Genomic DNA, 26,461 nt, shown 5'->3' with positions numbered 1-26,461 from the left:
GTACAATGGTACGGAAACCTTCGTGTTCATGGGCGATTATTTTATAGCCCTATCGCCATAAGGCCTTAACTGTTGACTGAAGCATCACGACTGGCTGCATCGATTGGTTGCTTAAACTGGATGTTCAAAGTATATATTTCACAACTGCCGCAGTCTAGCTGCCGCAACCAGAACTGTGGGGCACCTAATTCACGGAGGCTCTAAAGTTATTTTTTTCGAGAGACACTAAACAGCGTAGCCTACTTTGGCTAATATCCAAGGTTTCTTAACGTATCTAATAGGTAATATTTTTACACATTTTAAGAAAAATAAATTCTATTTTATTTGATTACTTCATAAAATAGGTTTAAAACCCATGAGTACAGCCCCAGTACAAACTACAAACTGCATGCTGATATTAAATACAAATCTTGCAAAATAGCCTGTATTGCTGCATATTAAAGTGTATTTTTGTTTAAAACAATCTTGTTTTCTAACGAAGTCCAAAAAGTTTCTCAACGCTTCGTTAAAGTAGAGGCGAGGGATTACAAGCCCGAGACACTGATTTAGATTGCTCAATGAATACGTGCATCCCACACTACACTCGGTATAATTAAACTGTTACTTTGAAAGTTCGTTGGTCGATAGAACTTTTCGTATTTCGTGTTCGTGGAACTTTAGTGCAATATCTAACAAAATAAAGGACCGAATCGTTTCACTTTGTATTTAATACTAATAAAACTAACTGTTATAAGAATGATACCGTAGTGTAGACTTTTTTTTATTATAGAGCTACGTCCCAGGAAAACGCGAGATAGCGGTTTTGTAGAGCGTTGTTTCTGTCTTTGAGACCGACAAAACGTCACATAGGTAGGTATAAGTGGCAAAGATAACGCTCTACGAAGTCGAAATCTCTTTCTAAAGGTCGATGTACAATATTTCGTGCTGGCTAATGTATAACTTCGCATCATAGATGCTCCAGCATCGCGTCTCGCATTCCGTAAACGCGGAATACGAAATGCGTTGTTGGATAATCTTGATAGTTTTTGTACAAAAGAAAATTGAAGTAAGTGGCTGTTCTAAATGAAAATACTAGAGCCTTTCTTTGTAAATCAATTGCTTAACATCTGCCTTTCGATAAAGTTTTGCGAGTTGATTACACTCGACAGGTCACGCGAGGCGTTCGTGTTTGTATTGCGAAGTCGGATTAAATTGGTAATTTTCTTGTAATTTTCTCGCAGAATTCAGAAGAGGTACAGAAATAGCTAAGGAGCGCGAGATAGTTCCACGAGTAATTATCACAATGAGTACAGTAAGCGTCAGAAAGTAATGTACACCGGCCTTAAGGTAATTTTCGGCTTTGTAGAACTTTGCACTTTCGTATTTATAATATTATTAAGTATGGATTGCGCAATCTAAGTACAGTTTTTGTCTATTTTATGAAAAAACTTACTGTTTAGCTGGTTTAGGCTGCATCATCACTTTCCACCAGGTCTGATTGCATCCAAGCGCTAGTCTATATTGTCTAGATATTGAAGTCAGTTTTTCTTTTTTTTTGTAATTTTTTTAGCTCAATGCGAATTATTTATAACCTTGAATGTGTATTATGACTTGACTATTTTAGAATTCTGTAGCGAGACCAATATAATTAATCTATGTCTGTGAATTTACTTATAAGTACCCACTTATTTCTATCAAAGCAACAGAACATTAACATGTGGATCGCATTATTGATAAGTTTTCTTTAAATTTTAGAATATACATGCAAAAATATGTAAATTGAATTCGTATTAGATATTCATATTTGAAGAAACTGCAAAGTATGTACCTGGGGTTATGAACCTTTGCCTGAATAAAATTACACCATTTTGCACGGCGTTCTTTGCTTGATAATTTTTATACATAACACACACTTACAGCCGTACTCAGAGTCGCTAATCGTTACTTAAGATTGAGTTAAACGAGACAAATTCACACACTAACACACACACACTCATACACACACACGTATTTTTAAGTTTCATATCCATATCATATCACTAAATTTAGTTTGTATAAGTGTTTATTTGTTAATGATGGAGGAGGGAGAGCGGGGACCCTGAGATACAGGTTTTGCAAACTTACTTCAGGGTCCCTGGCACAATTTTAAAAAGACCTTTTAAAACAAATAAATCATTTCATTTCATTTCAAATCATTTCATTTCAGATTCATGTGAGAGATATAGCTCTGTCTCGTTTTAACTAAACTTAAGTAACGATTAAGCGATTCTGAGTACGGCTGATTATGTTCTCAAAATAAATAAATGCTTTGCGTCACAATACACGTACAATAGACCTTTTGTTTGTGATTTATCAATATAAAATCACACCACCAATACTAAAGTCAATTTTAGATTCTATTTTAAAGTTTTCAAGAGTTAATTTTTTGAACAACTTTATCAAGATTGATCTTCAAGCATACGTTTTTTTTTAAAGTACGTAGTGTTTATAATAGCGTCTGCGAATGTTAATGATAATTATTTTCATTTACATATTGTATAAATAATTTACAAAGCAACAAAATTAGCTTAATGTGTTCAGTCTTATTTTTGAGGTTTAATGAAGGTACACGTGATGATGCAGGAAACTAACATTTGTAGTATAATATTATTTGTAGTGACAGTCATACAATTGTCAGGAGCAAGTAAGTAGAAGAAAACAATTTTACCAGACGCCCTTGTGAAATAAATTATTGCTAATAACTAGCTACAGTATCTTGAGTAGAAAATAATATGTGAGACTGTTCTTAACATTAAATTAGATAAAAAATAAGCTTGTGTCTTTTTAATATACTGCTGACTTACCAGCTAATAGTGATAAAATATAAGTAAATTCAAAAGATTTTAGCGAAAAAATATTTTTTTAGTTTTTCTTTTTAGTACACCCGCATAATATAAAATGTTCGCTCGACGATTCCCCGTGTTTAACCAAGCGGACTCAAAAGTATGTAAAGGACTTTGCAAATGGAAATCCCAAACTTGGTATTAATCCACTGGACAAATTACCCTTAGAACCTATAATAGTAGCAGCTGATAATTTTGTTTTCAATTGGACTGATGTAAAAGCAGGAGGGTTGAAAAATGCGATTATTGACAATGTTAGGTAAGATTATTTGTATGGATAGAGAGAGAGCCAGCGCTCTCAGCTCTGTTTAAGCCAAAAACTGAAAGTTCCTCTGCGCGTTGTCCCCAACACAGAGAGGAACGATCAGCGACTATGAAGTTTGGATCATGGTAACTTTGGGAGATAATCCGTAATAAAGGTGTAAAAAAATCTTACGTCAAAGTATAAAGTCTAATTTTTAGGGTTCCGTACCTCAAAAGGAAAAACGGAACCCTTATATTATAATCACTTTGTTGTCTGTCTGTCTGTCTGTCTGTCAGTCTGTCTGTCAAGAAACCTACAGGGTACTTCCCGTTGACCTAGAATCATGAAATTTGGCAGGTAGGTAGATCTTATAGCTGACATTTGGGGAAAAATCTGAAAACTGTGAATTTAGGGTTAAATCACACACAAAAAATTAAATTATGGTCATGAACTAATAATTAGTATTTTCAACTTTTGAAGTGAGTGACTATATCAAGTGGGGTATCATATGAAAGGTCTTCACCTGTACATTCTAAACCAGATTTTTATTTATTTTTATGCATCATAGTTTTCGAACTATCGTACAAAATGTCGAAAAAATACGACTGTAGTACGGAACCCTCGTTGCGCGAGCCTGACTCGCACTTGGCCGGTTTTTTTATTTGTTTTATATTTTCTTTGGAATAGTACCAGAAATCACGTCATGTATTAACTTATAAATTACCCTTTTTCAGCATAAATATGGATTTGAAAACCATACGAGTATTGTTTCACACAGATCTTATTCTTGAATTTTATTCTGTATTGGACGGAGTATTATTATCTGTATTACCCGTTAGCGGAAGTGGTAGGGGAGACCTAACTCTGAGTAAGCTTTTACCTCACTTCATAATAAATTCGTAAAAGTTTCCCTAGCGCGCTCCCTACTTGCTCTTCATACAACCTAATCTGATACCCATCCAAATATTAATCAATCAAATCAATGAAAATTTGTAATTTACGTTTTAGAGTATCTGTTGCATGTGGTTTACCAGATTTTCGTAAAAATGTGTAGTTTCAAAATTACACTGATTCGAAGACTTGTATGTAAATTTTTAAGCCTTGAAGTATCTGCATCTTTTTCTTTTTAATATTGCTAAAAAAGGACGGAACATGACATTTAAAAACTCAAAATCTTACTGCGTGCTACAAAATCAAACAATAGGCTCGCAACTGGCAGCTTAAATCACGAGGTTTGACAGCTTTAAATTAAATTTAAAACTGTCAAACTGTGTCTGTCCTTTTCATATTACACGAGTCAGAAGAGGATACGTATACTCTCAAATCATTTGTGCTCAGAATCGGACCATTGTCTGCCAATCGGCTGGCGTGGTGGACTATTGCCGAACCTTTCTCATTCCGAGAGGAGACACGTACTCAGTAGTGAGCCGGCGATGGGTTGATGATGATGATGATGATGATGATGAACTTAAATTTTTGTGAGAAAAATAATTAAAAGTGTTGAGAATGAGATTATTTAAAAATGTTGAAATGCACAAAATATTTCAGAAACAATGCAAATGGAAATATTGTTCGTATTTGATATTATAAAGGATGAAAATGGGAAGGATGTTATGGAATTGAAAACCTATTATTACGGATACAACACAGTTGATGGCGTTATCTCTCGCTTAGAAAATTTATATGATGGAGATAAGAAAAAGAGTAAGTTTATTGAACTTAATTATTTATTTGGATATACTTACTTGTACATTTAGGTATATTAGATTGAAACAAGTTTATATTCATTGTAATTTGTAATTGATGTAGTGCGCTACATATGTTTATAAAAGGTCATCCAGAATGTACTTAAATTCTCAAAATACTTATTAATTTGTAGCTATAAACATGAATGTTACCCGTATGACATGCGCTTTCGATAATATATTAGGTATATGAGAGTCTATGAATATTACTCATCATGATAAACGTGGCTAATATCCTTTAAAAAAACAGTTTTAAGTTTCTCCACTGATAACCTATTTTTTATTGTTACTTATTATATTTTATTATTATTACAGGTGATCAACTACACAATTTAGTTAATGAAAGTTGGAGGATAATGGTTAACAACTTCGGTGCATTTTTCCAAAGAAAAGTCACGAGTAAAATTTTTGATGCAGTGAAGATTTTTATGCGTTCACGACCTTTAGAAGAACTGGCTTTATATTAATATTCGATTTTATGTTTTAAACTACTATAAAATATGTTCATTAGCTGCACTTACCTACCGCGTATGAGTAGGTGCAGTTACAACTGATGTAAGCATACAGAATGGGATGCCTTGTATAATCCATATAAATTAGACCCAGCTAAAAATAATAATATAGGGACTTGGAAAAATATACTGAAATATTGACTTCCCACAGCATAGCACACTGAATCCTATTTCGTGGGCTAGGAACTTAGCAAGGTACCTTGATAAACCTTTTGATACACATATTATGTTATTTTCATAAACCTTAATGTTGTTCCCTTTTTCAACCGACTTCCAAAAAGGAGGTGGTTCTCAATTCGGCCCGTTTTTTTATGTATACGCAAATATTTTTTTGTGGTTATGTTCGTACTCGCATGTTTTACCAAACCTGTGTCATCAAAAGTATTGCATAAGTGAATACTTTAAATACGTTACAGAAATACTCTCTTTAATTATCTTCTAGGTAGGTAGGTACCATTGAAAGTACACCAAATCTTTAAAAATTAACAATTCACTCTTCTTTATTTATTAGATAAATGTTTCTAAAACTGGGTTTCGATATTCGCAACCAAAACGCTTCAACGTTTAAAACAATATTCCGCTTATTTTAATTTAAGTAGGTAGGTAACTGTCGCTTCATAGCGATCACCACTCACCACGAAATGAACTAGTCATAAATATCGGTGCTATATACCACTGCCTCCCGCACGTCCAATCCACATCGAGTCTGACTTAAGATTTCTGCAGCTCGGTTGCGGTAGAATGACAGCTACAATATCACGATTGCAATCGCCTCTGATTGGTTGACGCTCGCTTACTATTGGCTACAGTGTATTGTTGCAACAAGAATAGCATTATCTCAGCCAATCACAACAATTGTGATTGTAATCATGATTGATGTAGATTTTTCGGAATCGACCCGCAGACTGCCGGACTGACCTCACCCACCACAGCTCGTATCGTGAGATAATGTGCTATAACTATTGTATAATAAAGATTAAAAAGAGCAACCGCCGAGTTTCTTGCTGGTTGTTCTCGGTAGGAACGGCATTCCGAACCAGGGGTAAATTAAAACTACCTGACGATTCAAAAGCAATTGTAAAAAGTTTACTTGAATAAAACATATTGTATTCTATTCTATTCTATAGCTATACAAAGTAGGTACAACACTACAGTAACTAATTATAGAAAAAAAATCTGCTTTAATAATAATCCATTAAAAATCACCTCTATTAAAATCGTCTTCCTAATTACTCGCTGGAAGCATAAAAGTATGAGTACTTATTCAACTTCTTTTGAAAGAAATATTAGGTAAATAAATAAAATAATTAATTTAAACATAAAAAAGAATAATTGTAGTTTATATCCTTTTGTGTATTACGAATGGAATTCTACAATAATACGTTAGCTACACAAAAATAATGGCCGTAATTATTACTTACATATATTATCATAAATTTCATAATGTTGGAGATTAATCTTTGCAAGTAGGTATCTACTTACATCATTTAAACTATACCGTGAGTGTAGTTATTAGTACCGGGGACGAGGGGTGGGCACGAACTACCTACGCAACATCTACGCACGGACAGACGTGCGGGAATTGAAAATCTCTACCTTTGTTGAAGTCTGTTAAAAATTACGTAAATTTTCAAATCAAAAATGCCTGACTGATTAATTTTTTTAAACTCTGGGCATTTTTATGTCCATTATTGGCACAGCTAAAATGAAGACAAAAGTACTTACATGAAACTTGTATTGTCGTCAACGAGCGAAAAAACCAGCCAAATGCGAGTTGGACCCGTATACGGAGGGTTCCGTACCATGAAGAGATTACTGTAATTCCACATCATAACTGACACCACTGCTTATGAAACAAAATCGTAAAACACGCATAATACAAAACACGCATAATTAGCTCTGGTTGAAAATCATTCACGCGGATTAACCAGCCTTTTCCAAAGCGCATACCAGCCGCTTTTACTCAATTATGGGCACAAAGGCTGCATTATCGCACGTACCTACCATAATAGCAACCACAATTCTGATACATCATGAATTTCACTGTTCAGATATCTACGCAACATAAACTGTATTGAACACGAATAAGTATCAACAGTAGGTACCACAATAATTTTAATACTTTAAGATTTACTAACAAATTGCACAGCTGGTAGATCACCCACCCCACTCCTCCACCAGCACCCAAATTCCAGCAAATAAACAATTTTTTTTGTCTGCCTGGATTTAGGTCTCTTAAAAAGTCTAAAAGAACTCTTCCTTCGTCTCCGTATAGGTAGGTACCTACGGGATGCAAGCTATTTCTGTACCGAATAGATGATGCCCGCGACTTCGCCTACATCATCATCATCAACCCATCGCCGGCTCACTACTGAGCACAGGTCTCCGAATGAGAAGGGTCGCCTTAGTTCACCACGCTGTCCAAGTGCTGATTGGCAGACTTAACACATTTGAGCATATTGTGGAGAAGTCTCAGGCATAACATAAATTCCAAAATAATAAGATTGGGGTCAGCGTAATTTCTCTTTATAGGCAATATAGAAACCTTGCGTAGTAATTAGGATTCCATTTGGAATTACAGAGTAATTTGGTATAGAGGCCGTCTCGAGAACGATATTCGGGCTATATCCCGCGTTATTACGCAACGCAATTTCAGTTCCATCAAGACATTCCTAATGTACAAGGCCGTGATTAAATTGGTGATTATACACGGAGATGATGTGTTCGAATATTGCTGGGATATTATGCGAGTATAATACGATAATTAATGTTGCTCCTAGAGTGTACGGGCGTAACAGATCAACGCGAACGCCATTTAGGTTCCTCGACCTCACTCCATGAAGCCCTCGGCAACCTGGGCGGTCTATTTGGCTTCTGGAGCGAGCTTGGAAGACGCACAACAGACGGAAACCTTTAAGTGCGGAAACCAGCCCAGAGTGAAGAAAGAAAGAAAGATAGTTCAACGGATTGCGAAGCTGAAGTGGCAATGGGCAGGGCACATAGTTCGTAAAACCGATAGATGTTGGGGTTCCAAGGTGCTGGAATGGCGACCTCACACCGGAAGACGCAGTGTTGGAAGACCCCCCCTGACGGACGTCATCAAACGAGTCGCTGGGACCCGCTGGATTCAGGCGGCGCTAGACCGTGGCGTGTGGAAGTCCCTACAAAAGACCTATGTCCAGCAGTGGACGTCTATCAGTTGATGATGATGATGATGATGTACAGTCCGCGACAGGTCAAGATGGCTATCTGGGTATTAGGTGGGGGACGCCCCGCTCACCCGCACTTCATGCGCGCTATCCCGCACCGGGTTAGCGCGGGGGCTGTGTGGGTGCTCGGGGGCGTCCCCACCACGATTGCCATCTCGACCTGTTGCGTACTATAGATAGTCTCCACTGATATTATTATTTAAAAGGAACCTTTTACCTATAGTGAAAATTATTTTCCATTTCTTATTTCTATTTGTGTATCCTTTTTATAAAATCTGAATAAAAGAGAACGCTTTATAGTATAAAGGGGCCTATTGTATGAGTACCTATATTCCATTAGGTAAGCATAATATTATCTGATTTCCAACTATACAAAGTACTTTAGTACTTACCTATTGTATTTTAATAATCTCTGAATGCTTCGTGTTATCCCTAATGGATATAAATCCGCATATGGGAATTAAAAGAGCATTATTTTATTATTAACTAGCTTATTCCCGCGATTTCATCCGCGTGGACTGCACAAATTTCAAACCCCTATTTTACCCCCTTGGGGATTGAATTTTCAAAAAGCCTTTCTTAACGGATGTCTAAGTTATAATAGCTATCTGAAATTTGGCATGCAGATAGTTATTTATTATGACGCAGATAGTTATTAACGTAATCCAGGCAGCCGAAGTCACGGGCATAAGCTAGTTAGAGATATTATATGAATAGAAACATAACAGCTGATGGGTCACTGACCGCCGCCTTTAAGTGCGGAAACCAGCCCAGAGTGAAGAAAGAAAGAAAGATAGTTCAACGGATTGCGAAGCTGAAGTGGCAATGGGCAGGGCACATAGTTCGTAAAACCGATAGATGTTGGGGTTCCAAGGTGCTGGAATGGCGACCTCACACCGGAAGACGCAGTGTTGGAAGACCCCCCCTGACGGACGTCATCAAACGAGTCGCTGGGACCCGCTGGATTCAGGCGGCGCTAGACCGTGGCGTGTGGAAGTCCCTACAAAAGACCTATGTCCAGCAGTGGACGTCTATCAGTTGATGATGATGATGATGATGTACAGTCCGCGACAGGTCAAGATGGCTATCTGGGTATTAGGTGGGGGACGCCCCGCTCACCCGCACTTCATGCGCGCTATCCCGCACCGGGTTAGCGCGGGGGCTGTGTGGGTGTCCGGGGGCGTCCCCACCACGATTGCCATCTCGACCTGTTGCGTACTATAGATAGTATCCACTGATATTATTATTTAAAAGGAACCTTTTACCTATAGTGAAAATTATTTTCCATTTCTTATTTCTATTTGTGTATCCTTTTTATAAAATCTGAATAAAAGAGAACGCTTTATAGTATAAAGGGGCCTATTGTACGAGTACCTATATTCCATTAGGTAAGCATAATATTATCTGATTTCCAACTATACAAAGTACTTTAGTACTTACCTATTGTATTTTAATAATCTCTGAATGCTTCGTGTTATCCCTAATGGATATAAATCCGCATATGGGAATTAAAAGAGCATTATTTTATTATTAACTAGCTTATTCCCGCGATTTCATCCGCGTGGACTGCACAAATTTCAAACCCCTATTTTACCCCCTTGGGGATTGAATTTTCAAAAATCCTTTCTTAACGGATGTCTAAGTTATAATAGCTATCTGAAATTTGGCATGCAGATAGTTATTTATTATGACGCAGATAGTTATTAACGTAATCCAGGCAGCCGAAGTCACGGGCATAAGCTAGTTAGAGATATTATATGAATAGAAACATAACAGCTGATGGGTCACTGACCGCCGCCCATGAATATTTGCAGCACCAAAGAGAGCGCCAATACACATTGCCGACTTTTCACGAGTTTAATTTGCGCCATTTTAGAGAGGGCGCGTCACTTTCCTTCTACTCTACTGCACTGTACCTTCAGGTTTAGTAGCAATACGTTTAGAAATTCAAACAAATAGGGGAAGAAATGAAAGGATCGCCTTATATAAAGTACTATCTGCCCCGGCGAACTTCGTACCGCCTAACAGTCGATTCTTTTTCAGATTTTTTTTAAATTTTTCTCTCCGTAAGAACCATCCCCGTACTTCAAGGAATACTACGAAAAAAGAATTAGCGAAATCGGTTCAGCTGTTCTCGAGATTTGCGATCAGCAACACATTCAGCGATTCATTTTTATATTATATAGAAAGAAGATAAACGCCGATCTTCTAACGTTTAGTTTTAAGCGTGAATGTTTTGAAGAGGCCACGTTCCACAGTTCCGTCACAAAGCCCCCTGCACCATTGCCTGCGCATTCTAATGCAAATCTCATTTAAATGCTCCACCATTGTTGTCACTTTCAGTCTTTGCACAATTTTATTGCGTTCGAGAAATTACTTTTATTTTAAAACTAGCTTGCTCGCGCCTTCGTCCGCGTGGACTACACAAATTTCAAACCCCTATTTCACCCCCTTGAATTTTTGTTTGAGTTTGAATTTTTAAAAATCTTTTCTTAGCGGATGCCTATGTCCTAATAGCTCTACATGCCAAATTTCAGCCCAATCCGTCCAGTAGTTTGAGCTGTGCGTTGATTGATCAGTCAGTCAGTCAGTCATCTTTAACTTTTATATATTTAGAAGAAGATTAGAAGATATTTGACGCATCTTTTTTTTATGTTAGAGTATGTGTACAATGGAGACGAAAACGGAGTGCTCCTATACATCTTAGTATGTAAGTAAACTTCATCAGCCCGTGGTACTTACGCTCTTCTGCTCAACAAACGAGGCTCTGCAGACGACTTGAATAAACGGCACCGGCCAGTGTTGTGAAGCAGCAACACCGTTGCGATCAAGTTTAACATTGCGACGACTAACACGCTTGCCCAGCGTGGTCGTTACGGATCCCTAGTTACTGTTCACGTCAGGGTAATGGGAAGCCGCTGGATGTTTGCAGGCTGATTTGACATAATTATTAGGTACAGTACGCGGCTGAAAGTAATGTACATCGACCTTTAGAAGGAGATAGCATATTATTTGTAGAGTATTGTCTCTATTGTTGAGACCATCATGTACATCGGCTTTTAGAATGACATTTCGGCTGTGTAGAGCGTTGTCTCTGTCACTCATACCTATATGACGTTTTGTCGGCCTCAACGACAGAGACAGCGCTCTACAAATCTGCTGTCTCCTTCTAAAGGTCGATGAACATTACTTTTGGAGCGTAGGTAGGTACCTACTGTAGTATTTTGTGTTCAACAATTTTATTTACGAATCCAGGACATGACATAAAAAATAAACCCTTTCAAACCTCAAGAAAGAGAAATACTACAATGTACTTATTCTCCAGATCTGAGTGAAGTGGGCTTAACGTTACACAGTATAAAGCATTTTTTTTAAAGTCTGCCTATTTATTATTGTTTTGTACACTGAAAAATGGACTTTATAGCTGTCGAGTAGAATTCGTTTTGCAGTGAGCACAAAATTTTGTTACAACCTATTTTTTATTCTCGTGTAACTACGCGGTACTAGACTAGAGGGACTTGGCTGAAAATGTAGGAAAACTAGTTAGCCCAGTTAGATATTTAACCGAGCTCGTAACTATGTGCACAGTTTAGAAAAAAAAACAGTAGGTAAATGACATGATACGAATGTAAAAGGAAATGTAAAAGGAAGGCTATGATTTAAATAAAATTAAGTCCAATTTTATGACTTTCATTCATTCTAGTAAAATATAAAACATAAACTTACTCTATGTACTTAAATATTTTCTTCACTTTTATTCAGATAACAATAGGTTGAAAGTAACAAGAATAGTTACAGTACATAACAAGTAACAACCTTCAAGAATCAAGTACTAACAAGAAAGTAGTAAGTATGCTTCGTGTAAACAATTTTTTCATCTACTAGACCCTCAGTCGGTAAACGAAAAAAATCTTCGACAAATAAAGCTTGGATGTATGGGGTATTTTCAAATGTGAAAAATTTTACTTTTTAGTTTGTGTTTTGGCAGCGCAGTTATGTTTTTAATTATAAATCCGGCAAATTGTTATTGCGCTGGAACCATATCTCATTAACATCGAAATGACGTCATTTTGACGTCAGCCGAAATAAAAATATACCATCAGCTCGAAACTTCAGTCTAGTGCTGACATCACTAAAATGGCGGCACCGCGCATTAGCAATTTGCGGGACTTATACAATTCGTTTTTATGTAAATGTACGTTTTGTTACAATACAAGTACCTATAGGTCAGTCACTGCATTTGAGGCAGGACTCCGAGCGTTTCAGTCAATATTGACTTTACGTAGAAAGAACTTGAAGTTAATCTTATAAAAGTGTTTACTTAGTTTGCTTGCTGAAGGACCTAAAGAGGATTCTGGCCTCCGACACCACTCATGTCTGTTCTATGACAATTCGCGCCTATCGCCTCTACATCAGCTTATATACTAGCTTATGCCCGCGGTTTCATTCGCGTGTACTACACGAATTTCGAATCCCTATTTTACCCCCTTAGGGGTAGAATTATCAAAAATCCTTTCAAAGCAGACGTCTACGTCATAATCTGCATGCTAAATTTCAGCCCGATCCGTCCAGTAGTTTGAGCTGTGCGTTGATAGATCAGTCAGTCAGTCAGTCAGTCACCTCTTCCTTTTATATATTTAGAAGTTTAATAAAATCAATATTTAAAAATTAAGAGACAATATTTATTAATATAAAAGTGATGAATATTGGCAATTAGACAGACTGTCACAAACGTTTTATTTTAATGCACTTATGGAACGAACCGAGCGTCTGTCATAAGTACCTATTATAAATGCACAGTGAACCATAATAATATATTTTAAGTGGCAATTACGTCCGTATGCATAATATATCGTTATAATAACGTTACCGTTATTTGACGGTGGTGACACAATGTAGATTTTATAGTGCATTGATATCCTTCATACATACCTATATATTAAAGTAGTGAATTATACAGTTCTTTACATGTCAGTTAGTTTAATGTCTCTCTGAGGGACAAAATCCGTAACGAGGAAATCCGTCAGAGTACCAAAATGACTGACATAGCTCAACGAATTAGCCAGCTAAAGTGTCAGTGGCCAGGCCACGTTTGCCGCAGAACCGATGGCCGCTGGGGCAGACGTGTTCTGGAGTATCGGCAAGCGCCGTGTGGGACGACCTCCAACCCGCTGGACTGACGACCTTAAGAAGGTAGCGGGAAGTGGGTGATAAGTAATACTTACCTACTATAAACTTAAGCCAGAGTTCAATGCCCTAAATTTAACTTTTCAAGTAAAAAAACTGGCCCAGTACGAGTCGGACTCGCACACGAATGGTTCCGTACCATCATACAAAAGAAATGACACTTTTTAATTTTCATGGCGGCCATCACTACCCATTATTATAAATGCAAAAGTGTGTTTGTTTGTTGGTTTTTTGGTTTATCCTTCAATCACGTCGCAACGGAGCAATGGATCGACGTGATTTTTTGAATGCTATGGGGGTAAAATAGGGGTTTGAAATTTGCATAGTCCACACGGATAAAGGAAGTCGCGGGCACAAGCTAGTTGTTTTATATGACGTCTAGCTGTAGCAATCAGCATTCTGTTTAATTTTACATGTGAAGTTTTCTACCATCTAAGCATTAAGGAACCAGAGTAGGTACCTACTACAGTTGCTAGTCGACCATAAAACTCGAATCCTTGTGTGAGTTTTAACAATTTAGTTACACGTAGAGGCAATAAACATGTTAGTGCAGTTTCTACTGCAATGCCGATTCCGCTACGTGAGCTTTTTATCCAACTCCAACTTTAGATATTACTTCGGATGATAGCGTAATATAAAGTTAGAGGCACATGATAAGATAGAATCATTATACCTACTGAGAACTCATTCAAATGGAACATCTGCGGCGAGAATATCTCTACTAATATTATAAAGGATGTGTCTATCCACGGAGGGAAGTTAATATAGGGCTCTCTCTGTTACATAATCCCTTACAAAAGACAAAAATCAGTGGGCGTTAACCATTTTGAGTTACCAACCAATCACAAACAAACCTATGTTTTCCGTACTCGTCTATTAGAGAACCTATGTTTTCAAAAAAACACTCAAAATTCAATCCGAAAACATAGGTCCGTTTGTTGTCATTGTTGGTCACTCAAAATGGTTAACGCCCATTCACTTTTTTGTCTTGCTCACTTGTATGGGATTTCATGACAGAAAGTACAGTGACAGAAAGTATATTAACTTTTCTCCGTGGATAGACACTTCCTTTATAATATTAGTAGAGATATTCTCGCCGCAGATGTTCCATTTGAATGAGGTTGGTTGATTACATGGACATCTTACAAAAAAGCCAATCAAAGTTTAAGGCTGTATAATATAATTGCACTAAACAAACAACCGCCTGTGGTCATTTTAGACACTTCCTATTATAAATGCGAAAGTATGTTTTTTGTTGGTTCGTCCTGCAAAAATCTGTTCCATTTGAATTATACATAGAAGACATAATATTTTTATTGTTAAGGACACACTATTAACATAGGTTATATTTTAAGCCTTTAATTATTATTTATTCAAGTATAGAGTCAAGGGTGTCATTCAAAGAACCTACAGTAGTGTGTAGGTTAAGTGATGTGTAATTATTATACTGCTAATAGCACATTGACACGAGTGATACGCTGCACATAACCACACACTTTGCACATAAAGCATCTTTCAATTTTGAAGATGTTGGGAGTACGAGTCACGTGGCCATAAATAAATGTGGGTAATTTGCAGTGATGATCTCCATTTTCTTGAAGCGTCCAATTCTAGAGTCTGATTTCTCATTAGCTGTGTGCAGACTAAGCGTGGCAGCTTCTCTAGGCTTTACTACCACGAAAGCTACTGCCATGAAAAACTAAGCCTCACCTGTCGTTGAGGTTGCTTGCCTGAGATTGCAGCGTTGTCTTGATCAAGCTGTTTACAATCAGTACTAAACAAGAAATTAAATAAAATCAAAAATAGACTTCGGCTCCAACTGCATCATATTATTTGAGTATTTATCATATTAACAAGATATTTATTGTACTACCTAGTACCTACACAACTTTCTGGTCAAATTTTTTTTTATTAAACACCCCATTGATTAAAATCCACACTTTGAAGCCAGATAGGTGTGAATAACTAACCCAAACATTTTATGTTGAAGTAGGTGCGCACAATGCGATGGTACGTCCTGAATGTGCGATCAGCATAAGTAAAGTAATTACTAATGGGTGAAAGTAATTGAAAGTCACGGTGGGTAATTACGAGAATATTATCACTAAGTGCTATATTTATTGTATTCGGGCCGTACTAATGAGTGCCTGACACGCCTTTATTGATTTACCTACCTTTATGGAACATGGCTTTGAAAGTAATTTATGGAAACTAGTAACAATTAACGGTAGTGATACTACAGGACAGGAGACAGGACAGTTTGCCTTTATGACTGAGTTATAAATTGACCTTAATTTTCCTATAAGTAATTTATTGACCTTAATTTTCTAATAGGTATTTTTTAACGAATATTAGCCATGCTAATCATGACTAGTATTCCCCTTTCCCCTCCAACTAAGCGTAAAGCTTGTGCTAGGAGAAGTTACGTCAATAGTGCAACGGGTGGGGTTTAACTATGTGCCTATCACCACTAGGAGGACTACAGACGACATCAAACGAGTCACAGGGATTCATGCGGCGCAAGATCGTGGTGTGGGGAAGTCCCTACAAGAGACCTATCTAGCAATGGACTTCTATCGGTTAAAAATGATGATGACGATGATGAATTCAGAACTTGTTTATTAAAGTTGGTTCTATAATTGAACCTATATTAGGTACAGATTGTTGACGTGTTCCAACATATGGCAATTTCTGCAAAGACATAGGGCCGTGTATCGACACACATTCTATTTTAAATTGATATTGCAGCGTAATATCGGATGCAACTCTACAGAATCTCCTGCGAAATGACTCAAACCAGAAGAAAAAATAGACAGAGTCCTCCAAACATGTTTATCGGCTAACAATTCTGGACGACAACCTGGAAAAACGTTTTTACGACGGTACTGATGATATACGTGAATATAGTTAAGGCTACTCACGATGAATGAACATGGCAGATAATATTATATTGATAAGATTTCTTTAGAGCATTTCTTGCGTGCTGCTAATGTCATTCCAATGTTGAGATCTTTTTGGCTTGTTACGGACTAAGCCCCAGGCGGAGCTACGTACTCGCCACCCCAGTAGGGGCTACGCAAACAGAAAAAATGTTTTAGCATGGTGCAAAAACATTTTTTCTGTTTGATACGAGTACGACTGACGATATGTAAGAGGTTTCGGCAACTTGCAAAGTCCAATGAATTTTGTATTGCAACACACTCATGTACCCAATAGATTCAAGATACTCATACCTACCGTTTACAATCGAATATTCAAATTCGCTGTAAGCTTATCTCGCATGGCTTTATACTGGTACCCCGTTTACTGTCTATTTTTACCATTTGTCTGAGGTCGTTACATAGACCAATATTTTATCACAACGCGGGAGGCAGGGAGGATGCAACGCCAAACGTTCTTATTTGAAATTCGATCTTTCCTTTTTTAGAACTCGCGAAGAGATTGCATGTGTGGCGCGTCTGTTTAGCTTATTTGGATTTATCGGGACTTCAACGTGGTATTTTGGCACACGGGCAAATAAGTGTTTGTAATAAAATATGAGATAATTTTAGACATTTTAGCCATGTTTTCTTTTTAAAATCTCACCTAGATATGCCAGTATGATGAAGCATTTTACTATTGGTTAGTATAAGAGGTTACACTGTTTAGTCCAGTCTGGCCAAGGTGAAGTATAGTAGGTACACATTGTGCGATCACTCGGCGAACGTATATCTACAGAGTTACTTGGGAGTAGATACGCCATTTTAGGGTTCCGTACCTCAAAAGGAAAACGGAAGCCTTATAGGATTACTTTGTTATCCGTCTGTCTGTCTGTCTGTCTGTCTGTCTGTCTGTCTGTCGGTCTGTCAAGAAACCTACAGGGTACTTCCCGTTGACCTAGAATCATGAAATTTGGCAGGTAGGTAGGTCTTATAGCAGACATTCGGGAAAAAATCTGAAAACCGTCATTTTGTGGTTACACCACACAAAAAAATGTAATTGTGGTCATGAACTAATAATTAGTATTATAAATTTTCGAAGTAAGATAACTATATCGAGTGGGGTGTCATATGAAAGGACTTTATCTGTGCATTCTAAAACAGATTTTAATTTATTCTTATGCATCATAGTTTTTGAATTATCGTGCAAAATGTCGAAAAAATACGACTGTATTACGGAACCCTCGTTACGCGAGCCTGACTCGCACTTGGCCAGTTTTTTCGTATGTGACCAGCGCTGACCAGCTTACAGGCTTTTGTGTGAGTTTTTAACCAAAAGCGCAATTCGCAAGCGTTTAAATTAATTAATTATTATTATAATGAGCGTCACTTGCCAAATCATGTTATTATCAACACTATCAACCTATCGCAGACTCACTACTTAGGACGGGTCTCCTCAGAGAATAGGATAAAATTTCCTCACAATGTTTTCATTCATCATTGATGATATTAAACTGCTTAAAACATGCACATGACTACAAAAGTTTAAAGAGATTGGATCCCGGACCCCTGATTGGGAACTTGCCGAATACATTGGGCCAATTATGTGCCAATGTATTCGAGCAAGTTAAAACCATAATAATTTCGAACATATTGTATGTATGAGAGGGCTAATTTACACAGTTTTTTCTTACAATGATTCAACCATAAAATAAATCTGGAATATCTCAAGCCGCATTATACATGCGAAGAGCGTGAAATAAACTAAGCGGCGCCGTCTGCAATCTCGGTATCAGTGATTTATGAATTTCATTCCACTAGGAACAACTGCTTCTTTCGCAGCCTTTTATTTTCCCAGTTAAATGGGGGTAACGAGCATCTTGCCTTAATAATGAAACGCCAGGGAATTACAGACTGCATAGTGAATGGCCACCGGAAAATTGAAACCACAAACTTTTTCATTTAGAGAATCGCTGGAGCAGCCATTTCCTACTGTTCTACCACGTAAAATAGTAAGTTAACTTAGTGGTTTTTATTGTTCATGCTAAACGATTTAAACGGCAATTTAATACATGGGTTAAACCACTAATTTAAATGACCACTGAGAAAACCTTACACTAAAGTTGGTTTGACTTTTGAAGCTTAAGGGATGATTTATGCCAGCACGTGGCGGGTGCGGGCCGTGCCAAGTACGACGCGCGGACGAGGCATGGATTCAAAACATCACGAACATTTTATATGAAGCAGTTTATGCTTCACTGTGTGGCGTCCGTGCACGGACACGGCACGCTGAAGCTCGTCAGCTCGTCGTAGGTACGTGGCACGGCCCACGTCCGCCGTGTGCTGACATAAATCATCCCTAAAGGTCATAATGCACTTGAGCTGTGCTGCACGACGACGCGGTGCGATGCTTTAGCTGTTTATATGAAGTTGTATGGAGCAAGGTGCTGCCGCGACGCGTCAGTAAATTTTCAAGCTAACATTATCTATGCGTAATTAAATAATATTTTTTTTGCAAAATCTTTTAACTTGCAATACTATGTAGGAGCTTTATTGAATTTAAAATCTACGTGTTGGTATAAAAAAGAAGTTATACTTTTAAAGTTCGTGTTATAGGAACGTAAGCTTTTCAGTATATCCGAATATTTTCACGATACTGTCAACGCGGTAGCCTCTAAATGGAATTTGTTTAGGAGTTTACATATAAAAAGGCAATAACTGTCGGGGTGCGATACGATAGCACCGCTCCATATATCTTGTGGGCTATAACTTCGGCGATATTTACGTCGCCATTGTGGGTGTATTGAGATCAATAACGCGTATAAAAAGAAAGCTTTGCGTATAATAGACCTGCTTATACGCTAGGGAAATTTCAAAAAAAAACTATTAGTTTCTATTAATTACATACTTACTAAGTACTTTAGGATTTTTTGTCGTAAGTATAAATCTTAGTACGTGGGATTCATAAAATATTTTAGTCGGAGTATGGCCTACTAGTTTCGTATCCGTCCGAGGTCCTCTTTCAAAGGGCCTTTTGCTCACGACGCGGCGGGAAGAAGTTTGCGAGCCGCACGAGCTGCGACACGCAAGGCACGCTGTGAGGGGAGCTATATAAATCACTACCCCTATTATCACTACCCCTATTATAAATGCGAAAGTGTGTTTATTTCTTGGTTTGTCCTTCATTCACGTCGCAACGGAGCAACGGATCGACGTGATTTTGTATGGGTGACATTTGACATTTCATTTGACCTGGAGAGTGACATAGGCTACTTTTATCCCGGAAAATCAAAGAATTCCCACGGGATTTTTAAGAACCTAAATCCACACGTACAAAGTCGCGGGCATCGCCTTGTCTTATATATTTTTTTATTTTAATTGTACGATATAACACCATAACTGCGATTTAATCATATCTATAAAATAATTTTAAAAAAAACTAATTTTGTAACGAACTAATTGATATTATCACCGAAATCATTGATCGATTCTTCAACCTTCCTGTTTGGATATTTTTTTAAGAAAAAATAAGCCTATAATTTAGGTACCTATATCAACTTATCTTTTTTTTAACTAAGTTTAATATAGGCTTGCACTTGACTGCAATCACACCAAATAGGAGATGATGCAGCCCTAGGTGGATTGCGCCTGCCTAGAAAGCGCCTATTCAACACACAGTTCTTTTGAAGGTACCAATATTATAGCTAGGAAAAACCAGCTCTTAGTTATAAGATGTCATGTGTGGCACAGTTTGGAAAATAAACGTGTCTTCTTTATTTCTTTCTTTTCTTTTAATATTTTATTATCATGTTACGATCACTACAAACTTATACTACGTTAGTAATATTATATATTCTGTGCTTATACCTAATAGTTTTACACGATGATGAGTAAATATACATAAATTAGTCCTCCCAGTGTTGCTGCAGACGAATAGTGAAGCATCACTTATATGTATAATAATATACAGCTTGACATCACGGCCTTTCATTAAAAAATTGGTCGTAATAAAAATTCTGCGTTAAAGCAAAATGGTCAGTATTCAAGTGTTAATAAAGTTGAAATTTCCGTCTACACAATGGAACATAGAGGCAGACTTTTATATAAATGTTATTCTGTGGATGCTGCATTTCGCCCACTCGACTGTAGTGGATACAGTGGAGTAGCCACCGAACTTGAGATTTTGTATGAGTAAAATTTTCTTTTATGTTTTTCGAAACTGGAATAGATTTGGAATATTTACTTTCAAGCAAGATAAGATTTTAAAGTGTTCATGTATTATCCATATTAATATAAAAGTAAATGCGAAAGTGTCTCTGGCTGCCTGCTAGCTTTTAACCGTTCATCAGTTCAACCGATTTTGACGAAAGGTACAGAACTAGCTTGCATCCCAGGGACAGACAAAAAAAACTAAATCTACGCGAACGAAGTCGCGGTTATCATCTACTTAGTATTAAATAAGTATAAGATTAGGTAGTAGGTATTAGGTAACGCCAGCGTGGTAGGCCGAGGCGACATTGGTGTGATGAATAAGATAAGTTTACGGTTACGTGGCCTGAAGAGGCACGGAATAAGGAGTGGTGGAAGGATCGGAGGGAGGCCTTTGCCCAGACGTGGGAAAGTTCAGGCTGATTTAGATTAGGTAATGTGGTAATACGCTATAGTTTTAGATACAAATAACATAATAGTACTCTGGTACTTATGATTTTCTCTCAGAAATAATACCTATATCTTCAGATCAAAAATCTTAGAATCAGGTAGACGAATCACGTATCAGAGCAATTGCTTTTATTGTAGAAACTGCACTGCGAGTAACTTGTTTACCGAGAGTACGTGTAGCTAAATTGCTCAGCGGAAGAACTGATGAGTTTTACTCCCAGAAAAATTATGTTTCGACGGAGAAAGAGAATTTATTTTCTTTTATACAAAGATACACAGGCACAGCATTTTAACGCTCTTAGGAGAAAGCTGTATCGTCTTCATAGTCGTTCGAATGGCTTTTATATCGACAAAGCATTGTAAAAACTGGGAGAGGTATTGTGTTACACTGATTGTCCTTGGGCTGCCGATATTATAAAATAAAACAGAAAGGTAAAAAGAAAAAAAGACAGTTAAAATGGAATTATCAATTTATGGAAACGAACGAAGTCGTTTTATCGAGCTCTAAATATAAACCACAGTAAGTTAATTTTAAGTTATCAGTTTCGACAGAGTTTAATAATAAGTAGGTAAGTAAAGGAGATTGAGCAGCGCGGCGTGAAGAAATTCTGAAGACGTAGAGCAATTTGATCTTTCGTCTCATAAAATATACTACAGGCCACAGTTTTACAGATACGCGCGACTGTGATATTAATACTATGGTAAACTTGTTCTTGTTTGAACTTCGATCTTTCCTTTGATGAAATTCGCAATGAGATTGCATTCTTGGTGCATGTGTTTGACTTCCGCGATTTATGATATTGTGATAGAAATACTTTGCTTAAACTTTTCTACAAGGAAGTATTTTGCTTATCACTTACGTTATAAATCTTAAAACTTATTCTTTGGATAGATCTATAACGATATTATACCTCGCATTTTATTTTATAATTATTTCATTTAATGGCTGAGACTTTTTAGTACGTATAAGAAACGCGAAATGCATGTAATGGAACATTATACCCCATTTATTATGATGTTATTAGTGTGTTGTAGTCAAATTGGATTTCAGGCTGCTCTATTATGCTGGTCTCCTCAAACCATTGATGTTGGAATCTTATTTTATTTTTAAAACGTCCCTTACAAATAAAATTATTCGTGGTTAAATGGTTAGACAAAATAATCATCAAACCAGCCGTGGCCACCCATCCATTCTTGAACATAGGCCTTACCTAATGACCGGCACCACACGTCGTCAATCTCATTATAATATCATCGGATAATAATTGTGCAGCTGGAAGATTCCTACGCCACGATTACCTACTCACTAATTCGCAGTCTCCATTCCAAGAATTTCTGCTCCAGTGGCAATCTTCCTACGACTAACAATAATTTAATGTATGGCATTATAGTTTTGCTATTTCATTATGTAAATAAAAACATTAAAATATCATAAAAATGAACTTATATTACTCAGGTAACTACCTTCTGCGACACAGTCGTCGCAATTGTAAGCGATCTTCTTGAGTTTGAAAAGTATATTGCATACGTAACAATTCTTTCAGAAAACTTTTTAATTCTCACTCGTCCATTGCACCTTGCAGACATTTTTTATAACTTTCTTAGAGAGTTAAGAGCTGTTGGCAGAAGTTTTGAAATGACATTTATCCTAGTAATTTTCTAAGTTTTAAACTTTGGACGCTTCTTAAAAAGTTAAAAGTGCTTGCTAGCGATTTTTATCTTGTATGAAACTTTTATGTTTGCGATCACTTGCAAGAGATGACTAAGATTAACGGATACTTTTTAGTGATGTAACGAATATTCGCATTCCGTGAAATTACTGCGAATGTTTTACGGATGTATAAAAAAAATTGATGGAATAGTTGGTTAATAAAACAAAATCCATTAATTTCTTATGTTTTTTAATGTAATTGACAGTAACTTAACCTCGTAATCACATTATCGGTCTTCTCTTTATCATTTGGTATCGGGACTGCCGTCACCAAGCTATAGATAGACAAATTACGCCAAATTTAAACAAAAACTGAATACCTATTCGCGTTCGCATTTGCATTCGCGAATGTTGGAAGCAGATATTCGCATTCGCATTCGCATCCGCGATTTGTCCAAGATTTGACATTCGTTACATCACTAATATATTAATACTTTTCTGTATCTACTTACCGACCTCGTACTTCGCAAAAGTTCAGAAAATACTCAGTTCAAGGAACCTAACGTGCTTTGTAAAAAGCTATTATAACTGCGAAGCTTTTTTAAGGATTCCATACCTAAATCAAAAAGAAAAGTTAAAATTAATATCAACACAATATTGAAAGGTATATATACAAATAGAAGTAAGTAGGTATACTAAGTAGAAAGATTTTTTATTCAAACAAAGAAGTATTTTTAGTCGTTAAATGCATCTACCTCTGAATTCTTTTCCTACCGACGAGAACAAGCAAGAACTCTGTCTCAGTGGTTGTTCTTTTCAAAAAGTTCAATTTACAATATTATGCTATGTTTAAAAGTTATTGCAGTTCCGCACATTGTTAGAGTGAGCCGCAAGTCGAATCCATACTCTTTTATCCAAATACACCTTTAGCCTTTACCTAACGGATCAATCTACATAAATCAAAGCTGTTGCTCCTTTATCTTTGTCCCCTCTGGTTGGGGTTTAGGGGAATTCTCACCGCTACAATACATCTGTGTCACAATGTCTGTGACGATCCTACTCTAAAGTTTTCTTAGAGGCAAAGGTGGAAAGGACATTTCTATGTAAATAGGGTAGCATTTGCATTTTATATGTAATTCAGTCTGCGTATTACGTTGAGTTTGTTTATAATCAGAATTTTCATTTGATTTAGGCCAATTTTGCTTTTGCATGACAGAAAATCATATTTTTAACATAAGTTTTGTCTTTTGAATAACTTAAATCTGTCAAAACGTAAATAAGTCTGCCCTACCAATAAATAAATTACTTAATTAATCAATCAGTAATTTAAAAAAAATCTTTTATAAAAGCTCCTGATATTATGGTCACACGTCACTAAGCAATAAGCATACCTATTATAAATACGAAAGTGTGTTTGTTTGTTGGTTTGTCTTTTATTCAATCAAATCGCAATACCAATGGATCGATTTGATTTTTTTTATGCTCAGATATACCTACATAGTTAAAGGCCTGAAAAGTGTCATTTTACCCCGGAAAATCTAAGTATATTTATGTGGATATAGTAGAGCTAGCTGAGCTATCAGCTAATTAGAATTAGAATTAGAATTAGAATTTGTTTATTAATAACTTGGTACACAATCAATTAATTTACAAAAACCACTATAATAATTAATAATCATTAAAGTAATATGTGTAAACAAAAACAACACAAACGATAGAACTGCATTAGTGAAACACTGCGTCGCAATTCTATCGCCCATCCCTCGAGTAATGAAACACATAATTGAAAAAAGTCTAAATATAACTATTTGCTATAGATTACAAAAAATAATGATAATAATACAAAACATTAACTATAACATTCATTAGATTAATCCAAGTAAGAGCTAAAAATTGAATTACAAAGTTACATGCAACAACAAGTAGGTAAGTTAATAATATAAAAAGTGTAGGTGTATGGGTGTGTGTGTTGTAAAGTGTGAGTGTAATGTAAGAATTTATATTTGAGATTTTAGAAGTAGTTCAGTCTGGTCATAATTAAGGGTGAGTAGCCAATTAGTCAGTATCACTTTACATTTACTTGATGTGAGAGGGTAGATGTGTAATAGTTTGTTAATTTTGTTGTAGATTAATGAACTGATGTAGTATGAGTGACGACTCGCTAAAGTGGTTCTACACGGCTCAATTAGACAGACTTTGTCAAACCTACGCTTACTCTTGCCAAATTCAGGATCATAAAAGGTTTTGGCATGCCTACGTAGGGTTAACAAAAGTATGAAGAGCTGACGTACAGTTAAGACCTTGCTCAGTTTATATGATTCTGTGGTCGAAAAAAGGATAGGTTTTGACAACATGACTTTAAGAGCCGCTCGCTGAGCCCGTTCCAGCCTCAGCATTATTGTTTTGCCGGCACCTCCACAGACTGTGATGCAATAGCTCAGCACAGACTGCACGAACGCAAAGTATATGGTTTTCAAGGTTTCAAAGCTAGCTGAATTTCTGAGATTTCTAAAGACAAACAAAACCTTTCTAACTCTAGAGATAACAGATTCAATGTGCTCGTACCAAGTAAGGCTTTGGTCAATAATGACACCAAGATATTTAAGACTCTGCGCACGAGCAACACGGCTACAGCTACAATCAGGGTTAAGAGGGGCCGAGCAATAATGAGCAGTAATTGTAAAAGAGTCGGATGGTAAGGAACCCGTTGAACCAAATGCAATATATTTCGTCTTTTCAACATTGACTGTTAGTAAATTGTTAGACAGCCAATTTATGACATTTGATAAAGCCAACTCAGCATTCCTACGTGCATCATCCCATGTAACACCATGAACAAGTAAAGTAGTGTCATCGGCATAAGTAATTATTTTGCAGTTAGGCAATGTAAGTTGGCAAAGCTCGTTGATATACACAAGAAATAAGGTAGGCCCAAGTACACTGCCTTGCGGAACCCCAAAGTTGAGAGTACTTTCATGACTAGTAACATTATTCATGGTAGTGCATTGAGTCCGCTCCGAGAGGTAACTTTTGAAAAGAGATAAAGCTAAACCTCGCACTCCTAGCCTTTCAAGTTTATTTAATATTTTGGGAATAGAGACAGTGTCGAAGGCTTTTGAAAGGTCCAGGAATATACCTATAGTCTTTTTCCTGCCATCCAAATAACTATAAACAAATAAACTGTAACACCCAAAACATTTTGCAAACAGGTAGACAAGGATGCAAAGTTTTGTTGTATAGAAGCAGGCGTTACTTTGCGGAAGTCCATGATATACCAAAAGCTTTATTTGCTATAATCCATGCATCAACTGCTGCATGTTACATCATACAGATTTGTCTTCTTCAGCGGATCATAGCAAACAAAGCTTTTGGTCCCTTGTATAAAGGATGCAAAGTACTTTTTATCTAAGGAAAACAAAATGATCCTTCAGATTTTTTAATAAATGCGTGGATGAAGTAGATAATGTTAGTTTCA

The 26,461-nt window shown here is 36.8% G+C and overlaps 1 protein-coding gene across 1 annotated transcript; it reads left to right on the top strand.

Moving 5' to 3' along the window:
• The first annotated feature begins 2,595 nt into the window (after positions 1–2,595).
• LOC138402925 (uncharacterized) lies at positions 2,596–5,317 on the top strand. Its single transcript, XM_069501469.1, has 5 exons — positions 2,596–2,662; positions 2,898–3,120; positions 3,840–3,973; positions 4,654–4,809; positions 5,166–5,317. Exons 1-5 carry the CDS (start codon positions 2,596–2,598, stop codon positions 5,315–5,317), a joined length of 732 nt encoding a protein of 243 aa, XP_069357570.1.
• The last annotated feature ends 21,144 nt before the right edge of the window (positions 5,318–26,461 follow it).

The sequence above is a fragment of the Maniola hyperantus genome, chromosome 10 (genome assembly GCF_902806685.2).
Source record: "Maniola hyperantus chromosome 10, iAphHyp1.2, whole genome shotgun sequence".
NCBI classification, from domain to species: domain Eukaryota; kingdom Metazoa; phylum Arthropoda; class Insecta; order Lepidoptera; family Nymphalidae; genus Maniola; species Maniola hyperantus.
This window is presented reverse-complemented; position numbering and strand designations above follow the sequence as displayed.

Coding starts and splice junctions, on each gene's coding strand:
- LOC138402925 (XM_069501469.1), top strand. CDS start 2,596: ATGCAGGAAACTAACATTTGTAGTATAATATTATTTGTAGTGACAGTC. Junction 3,974..4,653: donor TAGGGGAGACCTAACTCTGA/GTAAGCTTTTAC, acceptor AAAATATTTCAG/AAACAATGCAAATGGAAATA. Junction 4,810..5,165: donor TGATGGAGATAAGAAAAAGA/GTAAGTTTATTG, acceptor TTATTATTACAG/GTGATCAACTACACAATTTA.